Source organism: Neoarius graeffei, chromosome 10 (assembly GCF_027579695.1).
Source record: "Neoarius graeffei isolate fNeoGra1 chromosome 10, fNeoGra1.pri, whole genome shotgun sequence".
Classification (NCBI taxonomy): domain Eukaryota; kingdom Metazoa; phylum Chordata; class Actinopteri; order Siluriformes; family Ariidae; genus Neoarius; species Neoarius graeffei.
Genome location: NC_083578.1, coordinates 82,161,015 through 82,176,695, shown reverse-complemented (window position 1 = coordinate 82,176,695; position 15,681 = coordinate 82,161,015). Strand labels below are relative to the sequence as shown.

The following is a 15,681-nucleotide window of genomic DNA, read 5'->3' as shown; positions in this document are numbered from 1 at the left end:
GAACCTTGAATATTATACCCAGGTATAACCTATAACACAGAGCCCACCATTCTCTTAACATTACTGAACAATATACACACTTCAGATTCATGAACACTATTTATACACAAATTCTGCCCTCTGCTCCTTTTCCAGAAAATGGTCTGTGACCCTGTCATACCAGCTGGTTGTGCTTTCCAAAGACTTCACCAATTTCTGTTAGCAGCTAGCACTGCAGATCCCAATAAGGCTCAAGCTAGCCTACAACCAGATTGAACTACAAATGAAATAAACGAGTGAATTCACGAATGATCAAACTGATAGAATGGATGAAAGTTAACGGAGCACAACGAGTAATATTTACATTTATTTACAGAGTAATGTACAGAGACATCAATGAGAAGAAACGTTTATATGAAAAGAAATTCGGACAGCACTTTGGCACACGACTACACTTTCTCGACATCCGCTAGGGACTGACTGATTATGCTTCCGTGTTCCTCGCCGAAGTACCGCCCTCCTCATGTCTTTCAAACACCACCTCCAATAATCCTTTATCAGCCCGGCTTCTTGTCCCTCCCACTGTCTCGTTTAGTCCCAGAGAAGCCCGGCTTCCCTGGAAGTGACGATTTTGTTGATTTTAACCAATAACAACTAGCCGAAATTGGCTGTTCAGAGCCGTCTCGTAGACTGCAACGGATACCCGGCTGCCAGTCAGTGTTGCCAGATACTGCTGACGTTTTCCATCCCAAAATATGTTCAAAACCTGCCAAAATGCACTTAAAACCACCCAATCTGGCAACACTGCTGCCAGTCCATAGAGCCCATTGAAATAAGAAAGGTTACAGCCTGGCAGCAAAGGTGATTCTCGTAGCGAACTGCAAGTTCGTCAGACATCACTCAAATAAGTTACAGGATAGTTATGAACATAAATACAATCTTGGGCATATATTATGTTATGCAAGTTATTGTTTTAATGAGAATTCAACGTCGTAGACGCCGCAGTTTGGGGAGAGAATTTTAGGGGAAGCTTGGCTTCCCTTGTTGTCTCTGAGAAATCGCCCCTGTTATACTGCATCAGAACCATCCATTATCTGTAACCACTTATCGCAGCTGACTATAGGTGGTGGGGGGGGGGACAAGTCGTCAGATCATCGCAGGGTTGACATATAGACAAACAAACGTTCACACCTACGGTCAATGTAGAGCCACCAATTAGCCTAACCTGCATGTCTTTGGACTGTGGGAGAAACCGGAGGAAACGCAAACCCACACAGAAAGGCCCTTGTCGGCCACTGGGCTTGAACCCAGAACCTGCTTGCTGTGAGGTGACAGTGCTAAACACTACTGTACAGCACTGTGCCACCTGTTCAAAACCAGGAGAGTTTATTCTTTCTGAAAGTCTCCTTAAAAATGGAAGGTCAAAAGAGCCGCAGTTATTTTATTTTTTCATCTAAAATCTAAACATGCATGAGCATGCACACAGCCTGCTGAGGACAGATTACATCTGATAGGATGTATTGCAATGTTTTATATTAACATACTACACCCACTGGCTGGTGAGTGTACATGGAATTATGTGGTCACCGTTTGCGTTGATGACGCTTTACACACTACTGGCATTATCTTAACCAACTTCTTGAGGTAGTCATCTGGAATGCTTTTCAATTATCAGGTGTCCCTCATCAAAAGTTAATTACTGGACAAGTTTCTTGCCTTCTTAATGTGTTTGAGATTAAACAGTAAATAGCCCTATTCCACAGCTGTAGTAATCCAAGGTCCGCTCAACTAAGTAAAAAGAAACAGCCATCATTACTTTAAGACCTGAAGTGACTTTTTGTTATGGGTGGTGAGATGTGGTGAGTACAGGGACGTCAGAAGCATTTCTAATGGGGGGGGGGACGACACACACTAGCAGGGGGTCCAGGGGTCCTCCCTCAGAAAATTTTTAATTAGATGCCATTTCCTGCATTCTGGTGTATTTCTAACAGGTTGTTAAACACCTAATTTCACCTACAAAAGTCACTTAATTCAATGACTATTTTAGAGACTCAACAATAAATCCTCATTCAACTAGTCCATATATTCATCAGCCTGCTTTTAAACCCACTGCTCTGCCTAAGATAATGAGATGAACGTGACACAGTTTATCACCAACAATGACTTTATGGGTGCATTTTACTTATTTTGTGTTTCCTTTTTAATTTAGTTCAGAATCAGAAGCACTTTATTGCCAGGTATGTTACACACACGAGGAATTTGACTCCGGTTCGACTTAGCTTTCATAGTACAGACAGAAAGAAAGTATTGAGGTATTTCACCCACGTGACCAAGTCACATGATGCAGCCATTTTGGACGGCACGCTTAAGTCCTTCAGTGCAAGGCGGTATGAGATGGTGGAGAGGAGACCTTTGCACATTTTAAAAAGAAAGTAAGCTGTGATTCGTGTTAAATTGGATCTGTCTTTTATCACAAACACTGTACCCAGCCTTGGTATGGAGCCCTGTTTATTTATTTCTGTGTCCCGTTTCTTTCTAGCCTCTGTTATTGCGTTTTATGTCTGATGTCTGCTACATGTAACCCTAGACAAATTAACACTGCCTTGTTTCACTGCTCAGATGGGTTAACAAACACTGACCCATTTACTTTTTGCTATATATTTTATCAAAATTGCGTTAACTGATAAACTAACCTGAAATGAAATGATCACTGCAAAGTCTGGAGTACTCTGTTGGCTCCCAATCCTGTCTCTTCACAGCTGCAATCCATTTGGCCCTCTTGTCTGGGTCAGTAGGAAACCGGTAGTGATGTGTCGGTCGCGAACGATCCGGTTCAAAGAGCCGGCTCTTTGAGGTGCCTCAGAGAGAGAGACTTTCACAAAAAAAGTTGCTGTCCGATTGCGTCTTTGTGTTGTCTATTACCATCTCATCTCATCTCATTATCTCTAGCCGCTTTATCCTTCTACAGGGTCGCAGGCAAGCTGGAGCCTATCCCAGCTGACTACGGGCGAAAGGCGGGGTACACCCTGGACAAGTCGCCAGGTCATCACAGGGCTGACACATAGACACAGACAACCATTCACACTCACATTCACACCTATGGTCAATTTAGAGTCACCAGTTAACTTAACCTGCATGTCTTTGGACTGTGGGGGAAACCGGAGCACCCGGAGGAAACCCACGCGGACACGGGGAGAACATGCAAACTCCGCACAGAAAGGCCCTCGCCGGCCCCGGGGCTCGAACCCAGGACCTTCTTGCTGTGAGGCGACAGCGCTAACCACTACACCACCGTGCCGCCCGTCTATTACCATTCAAAGGAAAAAAAGTAGCATGGTGTACGCCTACTTTTTTTGGTTGGGGGGGTTGATGTCATTCACAGCTGCGAAAATACGAAAATTGGTGTAATGCTTAAAGCTGTGGAGCGCAGGGGAGAGGAGTCTGTGAGGCACCTGAGGAGGGGAAAATCAGCTGTGTATTTTATATTGGTAATATAACAGTTTTGCATTATGTTTGTGAGAAAATAATTTATTAATTGGTAAGTAAGTTTTATTTCTATAGCTAGAACATTGTTACACTGCTATACTTTACAAAGCTTTACAATGGCTACAAAAACTAAAAAATAAAATGGAAAACATCCTATTGATAAAATATAAATAATAATGAAATTAACTAACTAGTTTATTGCAGCAATTAAATCAAAAATAAAATCTCAGAAGCCGTTTGGGAGCCGAAAGAGCCGGCTCCTTATAGTAAGAAGAGCCAAAAGAGCCGGCTCCCGAAAAAGAGCCGAAATTCCCATCACTAGAAACCGGTAAAAGGAGCGTCCTGCACGCTGTCCCTGTCTGTTGTGGCAGCCCACAGCATAACAAGCAAACACCATGGTTATTTATAGACTGCTTACTGACAAATTAATCTATTCTAGGTGTCTGTAACACGTTTTTTTTTCAAGCTGGTTCTCCCTCTCTGTCTGCAGCATTAGTATGTAGCTTGACGTTCAAAATGGTGGACACCGGGGCGTCACGTGACCCTGTGACGTCAGGTGAAATACCTCAATAGAAAAAAAAGCACACACACACACACACACACACACACACACACACACACACACACACACACACACACACACAGTCTCACTGCAGTGAACTCCAGGGGGAGAATCGCGTTTCTACAGTGACGGCCTTGAAGGCAGTGCTGGCTGGGAGAGCCAAGATAAGATTGGAATTTGTTTAGACTTAAGATGGGTAGACGTGTCCTTTTTCACTTAACCCACTTGTCCATTCTGGCCACCAAAATGATCCATTTCTCTCTGCAAAGCCATCAACTTCTCCATGATGTTATCAATGTTGCGACTCAAGTTCTGAACAGCCACAGTCTGAGTGCCGACAGCTCTGCCCACCACCTCCATCATGTCGGGCAGCTTTGTGGGGCTTTGAACAGCTGCCACCGTTATCTGATTTCCTCGATACACCAGGGCGATGCCAAGTCCAATCAGCAAAAATCCTGTGATCATGGTTCCGAATAGGTAAATATCCTCAATGTCCTCCACGGAAAGAATCGCCAAGCACACCACACGCCACTTCTCCCAGGCATCCATGGTGTATCTGGCTGCAAACGTTCCGGCAAGACAGGCAGGTTCCCCTGAACCTAGACTTCTCGTCGAGAAGATTGTGTCAATTGCGTGAAGTGACCAGTTGATCAAATCCATAATTTCAATTCGGAGAACAGTGCAGGAAGGGTCTCTCAGACAAGATGAGTCCACAGAAGCAAAGCAGGAGAGAGGCTTGTCAGGAAGGGAGAGGCTGAGAAATGAGAGATGAGAGGAAAAAATACCCACACATTTCGCTCCTATCAGGACCGGAATGTGTAGGCATTAAAAAAAAAACCTCAGCGCAGCATTCCGTGATGCATGGAGAAGAATTAACACAACAATTACACAAAAACATAGAAAGTACGAGAGAGCAAAGTCCCGTGGCAGCCGTCTGCGGCGCTATCTTGGATGGAAATTTATTTTTTTTCCAATTTAGTGACACTCATAACAAAAATGACATGACATCATGCAGTCTTCATAACACAAAATTACACTGGGTCAAGCAACGACGCATAAAAGAGAACTTCACACAATGAACAAGTGCAGTTTTGTCAACCTACAGTAACATTTACAGGTTAGTATAACAAATAGATTTATAGATATAACTCCTTCTTACATTGGTGCCACCACAATTTCTACCACTTCATAACTTATCCTGCTTTCCTTCACAATCCACCTGGAATAACATCCATCTCTCTCCATTGCTTTGCTTTCTACTATTCCTTCCCCATACACTGATTTCCCATGTTACTTTCCAGAAAACCGGCAAAGACCAGACAAAACAGGTTCTTCAAATCACAACAGGGAATCAATAAATATCAGAGCAGACTTGACCTCATTCTTGGCATTACAATAAGGCAGGCCTACTGGGTAGGGTTGCCAACCGTCCAGTATTGTCCGGGACATCACGATTTATGGGCAATTTTGGTTTGTCCCTTCAGGGACAGCTCCAGTCCCGTATTCCAATCACAGCCTCATTGCGCCAAAACTCACGCAAACTCATGGTTGTTAGTAGTGACGGACCGATGTGTGTGTGTGTGTGTGTGTGTGTGGACTAGCCACTGGTGAGTGGTATCATGTGTCAAAATGAGCAGTGAACCTGCAAAGAATAAAATACTTTGTAGCTATAAAAAAGAGTGGGAAGCCAAAAGGCCATGGGTTAAAGCAGTCGCCGACGACGCAAAGAAAGCGTTTTGTACAGTATGCCGCCGAGAACTATCCATTAGCCATGGTGGGGAGAATGATTTAACTCGCCATGAAGCCTCAGACATTCACAAAAAGGCTGTGCTAATGAAAGAAGCAAGCAACATTGGTACATTCTTCGCCGCATCTACGGCAGAAATCGACAAAATTGCCGCAAGTGAGGTAGCTTATGTGTACCATATCATCAACCGTGGTCTTAGCTATAACAGCACTGACTGCCCTGTTAAGTTAAATGGGACTCTATTTCAAGATTCATTTGTTGCTAAGAAGATGCACTTGGGCAGAACCAAAGCTGAGATGATCACCATAAATGTTTTAGGACCAAGCACAGTGGGGAAAGTTCTGTCTAACCTTTCTCCAGCCGAAGGTGAGCCTATCTATTTTTCGCTTGCCACCGATGCCTCGAATAAGGGAAATAGAAAAATGTTTCCAGTATGCGTGAGGTATTTCTCTGTGTCCGATGGCGTACAATCGAAGTTGCTCGACTTTTATGAAGACAGCGATGAAACGGCAAATGGCATACACCAAGCTCTAATGACCTGCCTGGAAAATTATGAGCTGGATATTAGAAACATCACTGCATATGCAGCCGATAATGCGAACGTCAATTATGGAAAACATCACTCTGTTTACAAATTACTCAGCAGCGCAAACGATGGCATTTTAAAAGCTAACTGCCCGGCCCACATTGCACATAATACATGCAAACATCCCAGCAATCAGCTGTCAGTGGATATTGAGACCCTTGTTGTGAAAATATACAGCCACTTCTCTGTGTCGGCTTCTCGGAGAGAGGAATTACGTTCCTTTTTCGCTTTTGTGGATATAGAGTGGCGTGAGATATTGCGGCATGTGTACATACGATGGCTCTCCTTTCATCCTGCTGTGCCCCCCCCATGTATTGTTGAGAACTGGGATAAGTTAGTTTGACAATGGTTGGTTTAGGCTTTTCAGTGTCTGTGGCATATGGTTATAGTCTAGTGCTATTTCAAGAAAATAACATAAAATGTAAGAAAACTTGGAATAATTGTCTTGACTATTACTGTGAACCATACATCCAAGCAAGTACAGTAGTAGTTTGTCCTTTTACACTGTGAAATGAGTAGATTTATAGATAGTTTTCACTGACGTCACGGCATTCCGGGGAACGCCCCCCCAGCCGCCATCTTGGGGGGCAAACAAAACGGACCATCGCCACTACTGGCTACATTATCTCAGACGAATTTATGAAGTTATATAGTCAGTTTTCTAAAATAAAGATCAATGTCGGCAAAATCAAGCAAACAGAAGTATATAGATACACATCTCACGACAACGGTATGCAGCCAAACTGGCCTTGATTGGGGGAGTTGACCCCTACGAAGTGGACAAAGATGCATTTTCAAGTGACTATGCAGGGCTGCCAAAGCCTGAAACTGCCAAAGCCTGCTCCAAAGCCTGAAACTGACTTCATCAAACTTTAAAGGCTGTCTGATATATACAACTTTATATATTCAGAGCGCGCCTTTTGGCGGATGCCGCCTGAATCGTGCAGAACAAAAAAAACAGTTTAAATTGGGAAGCTGCGCACATTTGCACAGTCCTGCACACCGCTCAGGCTGCACAAATGTGCGCAGCTTCCCGATTTAAACTGTTTTTTTCTCATCCTTATACTTCCTGTTTCATGGACTGTAACGGATTTGCTTATTTAGTAATTTTAATACAGAATTTACTTTGAAACTATAATCAGACACTCCAACGCCCCCCCCCCCCCAAAAAAAAAAATTGGATCTGCGCGATTCAGGCAGCATCCGCCAAAAAGCGCGCTGTGAATATATAGAGTTGTATATATCAGACAGACTTTAAAGTTTGATGAAGTCAGTTTCAGGCTTTGGAGCAGGCTTTGGCAGTTTCAGGCTTTGGCTAGCCTGGGCCCGCCCATCCTAAGCGTGATGCAACACGAGGGCCTGTTGCGAGCTTAGTCTGGCCAGGCAAGCTATCTCCAGCTCTTCCAAGCTCCGGAAAAATCGGGAGCCAATCAACTTTGAGCATCTCCAACGGCCCTGGGTAGAGGCGTGTTCAAGGCAGTGACGTAGTAGAACTGCGAACGGAAGCCATAGATTGCTTACAGAATCATGCTGTATTGAAAGCATTCAATGGGAAGTTCTCATTGAAAACGGAGCAAAGAGCAGCCCTGGAGGTATTTATTGAAAGGAAGGACGTTTTCGCCTTGCTCCCGACCGGCTTCAGTAAGAGTTTAATCTACCAGTTAGCCCCACTAGTAGCCAAATCAATGGGGCTCAGCGAGAATCCTATCGTCGTGTCACATACGTCAGAGGAAAGAGTGATGTGATTGGTTTAAGCTTCGTCACAGCCTTTTCTGGCTTCGACCAGTAGCAAACTGAGGCATTTCAGGGAGGCGGGTCAACCACGGGCTCTGGGAAACGGTTGGGCTGAATATCTTGGCCAGACCAATAGCTCGGAGAGCTTTGAAGTCGCGTTAGCCAGACTAGGCTTTGGCAGCCCTGCGATAGTCACTTGAAAATGCATCTTTGTCCACTTCGTAGGGGTCAATTCCCCCAATCAAGGCCAGTTTGGCTGCATACCGTTGTCGTGAGATGTCATCTAACGTATCTATATACTTCTGTTTGCTTGATTTTGCCGACATTGATCTTTATTTTAGAAAACTGACTATATAACTTCATAAATTCGTCCGAGATAACGTAGCCAGTAGTGGTGATGGTCCGTTTTGTTTGCCCTCCAAGATGGCGGCTGGGGGGCGTTCCCCGGAATGCCGTGACGTCAGTGAAAACTATCTATTCAGCTGCTGCTCACACTGTACGAATGAATCGCAGGGGTAAACAGCACGCAGCTTATGATTCCTGTTCTCACACTATACGATCCGATGCTCGGATGCGATCTGACTGCTCACACTGTACTTCCATACTTCCAGATTCTTGTATCCGGAACTGCAACGTGAAGAAGAGGAGGAGACCGGAAGTGCTGCTCAGTGTTTGTTTTCTCTTCCGTATCTGTGTTCGAGCATGTGTAGTGTGACAGGTTGAGGTAAATTGGCTCGTGACACTGCTTCAACAGTGCGATAGCCTCACGATGGGTGACCAGGATTTCAAACATGTTTGATTTTCATCCAATCGATCGGGAGGAGGTCGTGAGGTGTTAATCGCTTGTCGTTACCCCATGTATACTACACGATCCGAGACGCACGATTGAGCCAAAACTCGGCCCGATCTCCAAAATAGTCGCACGAGTGAAAATCGTGTAAAAATCGGGCCAAAAATCGCACAGTGTATGCCCAGCTTTTAGATGAGCTTTTCATCCATGAGAGGATAAATACCTGATACTCCCTACTAGTCAGACAGAACTGAAGAAGCCTTTCGGATGAGAGGTGAAATGTCTTCAAGAATCTTCAAGCAAGTCCAGTTGCTCTCTTTTACCACCCACAGTTACTATGACCTGGATGACTGAGAATCTTCACAGACATGTCCCTGATTTGGGGTTGAGGAAGTTGGCAACCCTACTTGAATTAAATGATAGCTAACATTAAGCTAGCTGATACATCTCTTAACATTGACTAGCCAGCTAACTGCACTAACATTTCCATTGGGACAAAAAAAGAACCCTGTCCTGTGGGGAAATTGACTGACTTTCCACTTCTTTGTAAAGAATTTCCTTATGTCCATTGTGTCTGCGGAGGGAGCAAACAATTCATCATCAACCAAGAATACCCCATTAGGCTAAGCTTATTTCATTGTTTAGTTGAACATTAATTTAACATGGCCTAGGGTTAATTTTGAGGGCATATAACAAAAGAATAAGGTTTCAGCAAAAGCTAGACATTGTGAGGTGGCAATGGGGCTGACGTCACCTCCTCCACTTTCAAGCAGCTGCACCAAAATGTCTCCGCTTGCACTGACTCAGGTGGTGTTTACATTAGACCGTATCCGTATCGTTTTCGTTGCGGATGCACTGTCCGTGCACATTAAAACGCCGGGAAATGACTCCACAGGCAGAACAATTTGAATCCGCCAGGGCCCACGTATTCAACCCAGTACGTATCTGATCCGGTGCTGTGTAAACATTGATGACGTCACAACCACATGACTGTCAGTGCTTCACGCCGGGTAGAAGTGTAACGAACTCGATGCGAGTTGTCAACAAATCCTATAACTTGGTTCATGAAACGCGCTTACAAAATATTTTCACTGTGAATATTTATTGTGTAATGGTGCAAAGTGAGAGAGAGAGAATAGCTCTTAGGGCAGAGTCAATCCCGCCAGCAAAAATAGGGTAAAAAAGGAGCGATCTCACCTCTTCAGATGTTGGTTTAAGTCCTACAATACATTCCTCAAAAAGGGCGTAGAAGAACAAATTAATCCATCAACGTGTAGCATTCAATTTATTCCGGACCATTAAAGACGCCGCCTTCCGCGTAGAATCATACGTCATCCTCGCCGCCATATTGGATGGGTCAAAGTGGAGAATAAAGATGCCTCATTCATGTGCTGCGTTTAACTGTACCAACAGGTTTGCCGTCCAAACGAGATCACATGGGATTACCTTTCACAGGTGAGACTGGAAAAATACTTTTCATTGTATTTGGTCATTATAATGTAATTTTACGAACAGATTTTTCTGACTTTGTGGCTAATATGAAGTCTCGCGCATAATAGTTTATGCGCATGCGTCCTTACAACTTCTATTGTTCTGGTGTCTCCGAAGGGACCGTCTTACAGTGCCCCTAGAGGTGTGGCATGTGCATTGCATCATTTTCAGCAAGCATTGCGTTGCCATATGTACCTGATATTTTACTGATCCGTTGCCCATGTGGACGCGATATTTTTTTTAATAACATCTCGTTGCCGTTGTCGTGTGGATGTAGCCTGAGATTCACTTCACTCGCGTGCGGGGAGTTGTTGTAGGTAATGCCCGGAAAACCCGGAGTGGATTTTCAGTGGTATGTGTATTCTCTTATCAATCAAGTGGAATGGATTCTTTCACAAAGCAATAGAAATGGTGCTGGGTTAACTAATATTTTATGTTAAATTGGGGGGGAGGAGTCCAAACAAAGAATTATGAAATGTGAAGGGGATACGCCCCCTTCACATTCAATGGTGGCGACGCCCATGGGTGAGTAGGATCCAAAAGCAGAACACAGACCAGTAACTCCAAAAATAAAAAAGATTTAATAGGAAAAAATAAACCAAAAATAAAAGACTAAGGACAAAAAACGAGGCAGGCAAGGACAAAAAAAAAACGCTAGAATAAAAAAATAGTCAAGACAAAAAACTTGACACAGAAACGTAGTGCAAAAACAGAAAGCAAGAAGCGATAATGGCACAGAAACGACGTGAAAAACCAACGAAATGTTCTGGCAAAGCCCTCTTCTTTTTCTATGGCGTTTTATGGCAGCTGGCATCCAGTTTGTTGCATTGCTGCCACCTACAGTGTCATTCCATTATTACACTAGATTCTCTGAAGGAGTCTTGTGTCCTTTAGATATTTTAAAAGCCAACACTTTCCCTTCCCAGTTGATCCCATTTCTAAAATTGTTCCCACTGACACTTCTTTCATACCCACTTTCCTGAGTTCTGTAAAAAGTTCTTGTCTTTCTCTACTGTATTTCTCACAGGCAATAAGAACATGATGCACTGTCTCAAGCTGTTGACACTCTGACCATCCTGATGTTTTCCTAGCAGGAGGAGAGTACTGTTGAAGTAAGTATGTCCAATTCTCAGCCTAGAAATAGTGACTTCATCCTCAGAGTGCGAATTACCCCACCATAATTGGGGGATACCATCATGGTCCACTATCATATCAATCGCGCCCCGCCCCGTCTCGTCTATGGAAGTCGGTGTCAGTAACTCAACACAATAACTCTCTGAACAATAATTTTTAATGTCATTAAGAAGCATGACAAACCATACAGTACTACCACAGAAGAAAAACAGCAGTACAACCTGATAACCTTCTTTGTCAGAACAAACTGGGTATCAACACTACAAATGAGTCACATACAGTATATACACACATGCAGAACAGTCCTGCTGAATGTCTTGCTCTCTTTCGTCCTGCTGTGCCTCTCCTGTCTGCTGGGAACCCATTTTCTTTATTCACATGAACAGTGTATAAAACCTAACTGCACCTACACTTGTACTGTAATTGTCTGTAGATCTTAGTGCTAATATTTACTACTTACTCTTTTAGCACCAAAAAAATGCCTGATGTCTGGCCCTTTTCTTTTCCTCATGTTTGGCCTACTGTCTCTGTGAATAAAATCAAACAGGGTACTCAGATGAAATTATGACTATCTTAAAAATAATACAAAAGGAATGCAAGTAAAAACAATAGAAAACAAATTCAAATACTAGCATATGTACTAGGCTATTTTGCCTAGGCTACACTACTACTTGGCTCTTTTATGTTGCCCCCAGTCCCCAGAGGTTCTGATTGTAATTTTACATAGGCTTAGCGAGGCCTACATCAGAACTTCTTGTGCCTAATCACACACACAGGATGGGCCCATGTGCCAAATGAATTTCAGAAGGGCACAATTTATTCATGATAAAATGAGAATGGAAACATGGAGTTCTTCTCCTTTGAAATGAGAATCGTTTCTATACCACACTGTAATAAGCTTGATTTAAATAGAGACTTAGCTTATCTTGCTAACTAACGTTGGTAATTAACGTTAACGTCCATCCACTGTAGCCTACTGGCCTCAGTGGGTAAGTAATTCAACGTATAAAGACGTGACATGAGCTGAAAGAAGAACAAATCACTTTAATAAATGAAAGTTGTAAAATAACATTTTCAACAGGCTAAAAGTGGGTTAGCAACTAACATTACCAATGCACATCTTCTGCTGCAAACCATAGACTGTATAAATTGCTGCAAACCCATGGACTGTATCAGATGAATCAACTGAATACGGTGTGGACTAGAAGCTGTTGCTTCTAGCGCGTTCTAGCACTGCGGTGACTAAAAATGGTACGGTCCACAATAGGAGTGTCTGTCTGAAATTGATTTACATTAAAATGTTCCTACAATAAGAATGCCAAATGGGAGTTCATCTCATCTCATCTCATTATCTCTAGCCGCTTTATCCTGTTCTACAGGGTCGCAGGCAAGCTGGAGCCTATCCCAGCTGACTATGGGCGAAAGGCGGGGTACACCCTGGACAAGTCGCCAAGTCATCACAGGGCTGACACATAGACACAGACAACCATTCACTCTCACACCTATGGTCAATTTAGAGTCACCAGTTAACCTAACCTGCATGTCTTTGGACTGTGGGGGAAACCAGAGCACCCAGAGGAAACCCACGCAGACACGGGGAGAACATGCAAACTCCTCACAGAAAGGCCCTCGTCGGCCACAGAGCTCGAACCCGGACCTTCTTGCTGTGAGGCGACAGCGCTAACCACTACACCACCGTGCCGCCCATGAACAGTTCTCAATTCCAGTAAATTCTCATCAGGAATTCAGATCAGGATTAAACAGTACAGGGCAGCCAGAAAGTCCAGAGTAAAGCCCATACACACTTCATAAACATGCATTTAATACACTAACAATTACTGGAATCTTACCTGACTCTGCCACTTTTGAGATGTCCACACCTTGCTCAGCAGCCATGAAGCCCAGAATGGAAAAAACCACAAAGCCAGCGAAGAAACTGGTGCTGCTGTTTATCAGGGCCAACACAAACGTATCCCTGAGGATGACGGGACAAACAAAAGTCAGACATGTCTGGGACAGACAGCACATTAACTCAAAAATATACAGTACTTTGGTATATAGTTTGTGATTTCATCAATAAGTCAATTCAATCCTGTCTAATATGCAAATTATCACGGAATAACATTATATCTGAAAGCTTAGCCATGTGATTACAGGGGAGAGCAGGGAGACTTGGGACAGTTTGTATTCCCATCAATTCATTTCAACCTATTAACCTATCAGAAGTTAGATGTTGCCCCTTCGAGTAACCTACTATCTTTGCAGCCATGAAGCTGGACACTGAGGTAAGGTATGTGCAGTTCAGTATTTTTATTACCCAAAACTTGTATTTTCTACTTCGCCTCCACCTCCATTCTGTGGGGTGATGAATGCTGGTGAACTGGGGATTTGTTAGGAATTAAAGTATGTAGCCTAGAGTTACCATATATACAGTGGTGCTTGAAAGTTTGTGAACCCTTTAGAATTTTCTATATTTCTGCATAAATATGACCTAAAACATCATCAGATTTTCACACAAGTCCTAAAAGTAGATAAAGAGAACCCAGTTAAACAAATGAGACAAAATACTTGGCCATTTATTTATTGAGGAAAATGATCCAATATTACATATCTGTGAATGGCAAAAGTATGAGAACCTTTGCTTTCAGTATCTGGTGTGACCCCCCCTTGTGCAGCAATAACTGCAACTAAACGTTTCCGGTAACTGTTGATCAGTCCTGCACACCGGCTTGGAGGAATTTTAGCCCATTCCTCCATACAGAACAGCTTCAACTCTGGGATGCTGGTGGGTTTCCTCACATGAACTGCTCACTTCAGGTCCTTCCACAACATTTCGATTGGATTAAGGTCAGGACTTTGACTTGGCCATTCCAAAACATTAACTTTATTCTTCTTTAACCATTCTTTGGTAGAATGACTTGTGTGCTTAGGGTCGTTGTCTTGCTGCATAACCCACCTTCTCTTGACATTCAGTTCATGGACAAATGTCCTGACATTTTCCTTTAGAATTCGCTAATTCAGAATTCATTGTTCCATCAATGATGGCAAATCATCCTGGCCCAGATGCAGCAAAACAGGCCCAAATCATGATACTACCACCACCATGTTTCACAGATGGGATAAGGTTCTTATGCTGGAATGCAGCGTTTTCCTTTCTAGAAACATAACTCTTCTCATTTAAACCACAACATTCTATTTTGGTCTCATCCATCCACAAAACATTTTTCCAATAGCCTTCTGGCTTGTCCATGTGATCTTTAGCAAACTGCAGACGAGCAGGAATGGTTTTTTTGGAGAGCAGTGGCTTTCTCCTTGCAACCCTGCCATGCACACCATTGTTGTTCAGTGTTCTCCTGATGGTGGACTCATGAACATTGGCTAATGTTAATGTGAGAGAGGCCTTCAGTTGCTTAGACATTACCCTGGGGTCCTTTGTGACCCCACCGACTATTACACGCCTTGCTCTTGGAGTGATCTTTATTGGTCGACCACTCCTGGGGAGGGTAACAATGGTCTTGAATTTCCTCCATTTCTACACAGTCTGTCTGACTGTGGATTGGTGGAGTCCAAACTCTTTAGAGATGGTTTTGTAACCTTTTCCAGCCTGATGAGCATCAACAATGCTTTTTCTGAGGTCCTCAGAAATCTCCTTTGTTCATACCATGATACACTTCCACAAACATGTGTTGTGAGGATCAGACGTTGATAGATCCCTGTTCTTTAAATAAAACAGGGTGCCCACTCACACCTGATTGTCATTCCATTGATTGAAAACACCTGACTCTAATTTCACCTTCAAATTAACTGCTAATCCTAGAGGTTCACTTACTTTTGCCACTCACAGATATGTAATATTGGATCATTTTCCTCAATAAATAAATGACCAAGTATAATATTTCTGTCTCATTTGTTTAACTGGGTTCTCTTTATCTACTTTTAGGACTTGTATGAAAATCTGATGATGTTTTAGGTCATATTTATGCAGAAATATAGACAATTCTAAAGGGCTTACAAACTTTCAAGCAGCACTGTAGTATTATTTATTAAACTTAAAATCGGGGGGGGGGGACCCCAACATTTCAGGATTTTTTTTTTTCAAAATGGCCTGATGGGGCGAGTTGGGAGCTGATTAAGAAATTAAATACAAAACAAAATGTTGGTTGCTATAGTGT

At 43.1% G+C, this 15,681-nt stretch overlaps 1 protein-coding gene across 1 annotated transcript in view; it reads right to left on the bottom strand.

The window, feature by feature from the left end:
- Window positions 1-15,681, bottom strand: part of LOC132893558 (sodium- and chloride-dependent creatine transporter 1-like) — a 63,742-nt gene that overhangs the window by 29,087 nt on the left and 18,974 nt on the right. Inside the window, exon 6 of the mRNA XM_060932750.1 lies at window positions 13,360-13,484. Within this exon, the coding sequence (XP_060788733.1) occupies window positions 13,360-13,484 (125 nt within the window). The remainder of the gene's footprint in view (window positions 1-13,359; window positions 13,485-15,681) is intronic.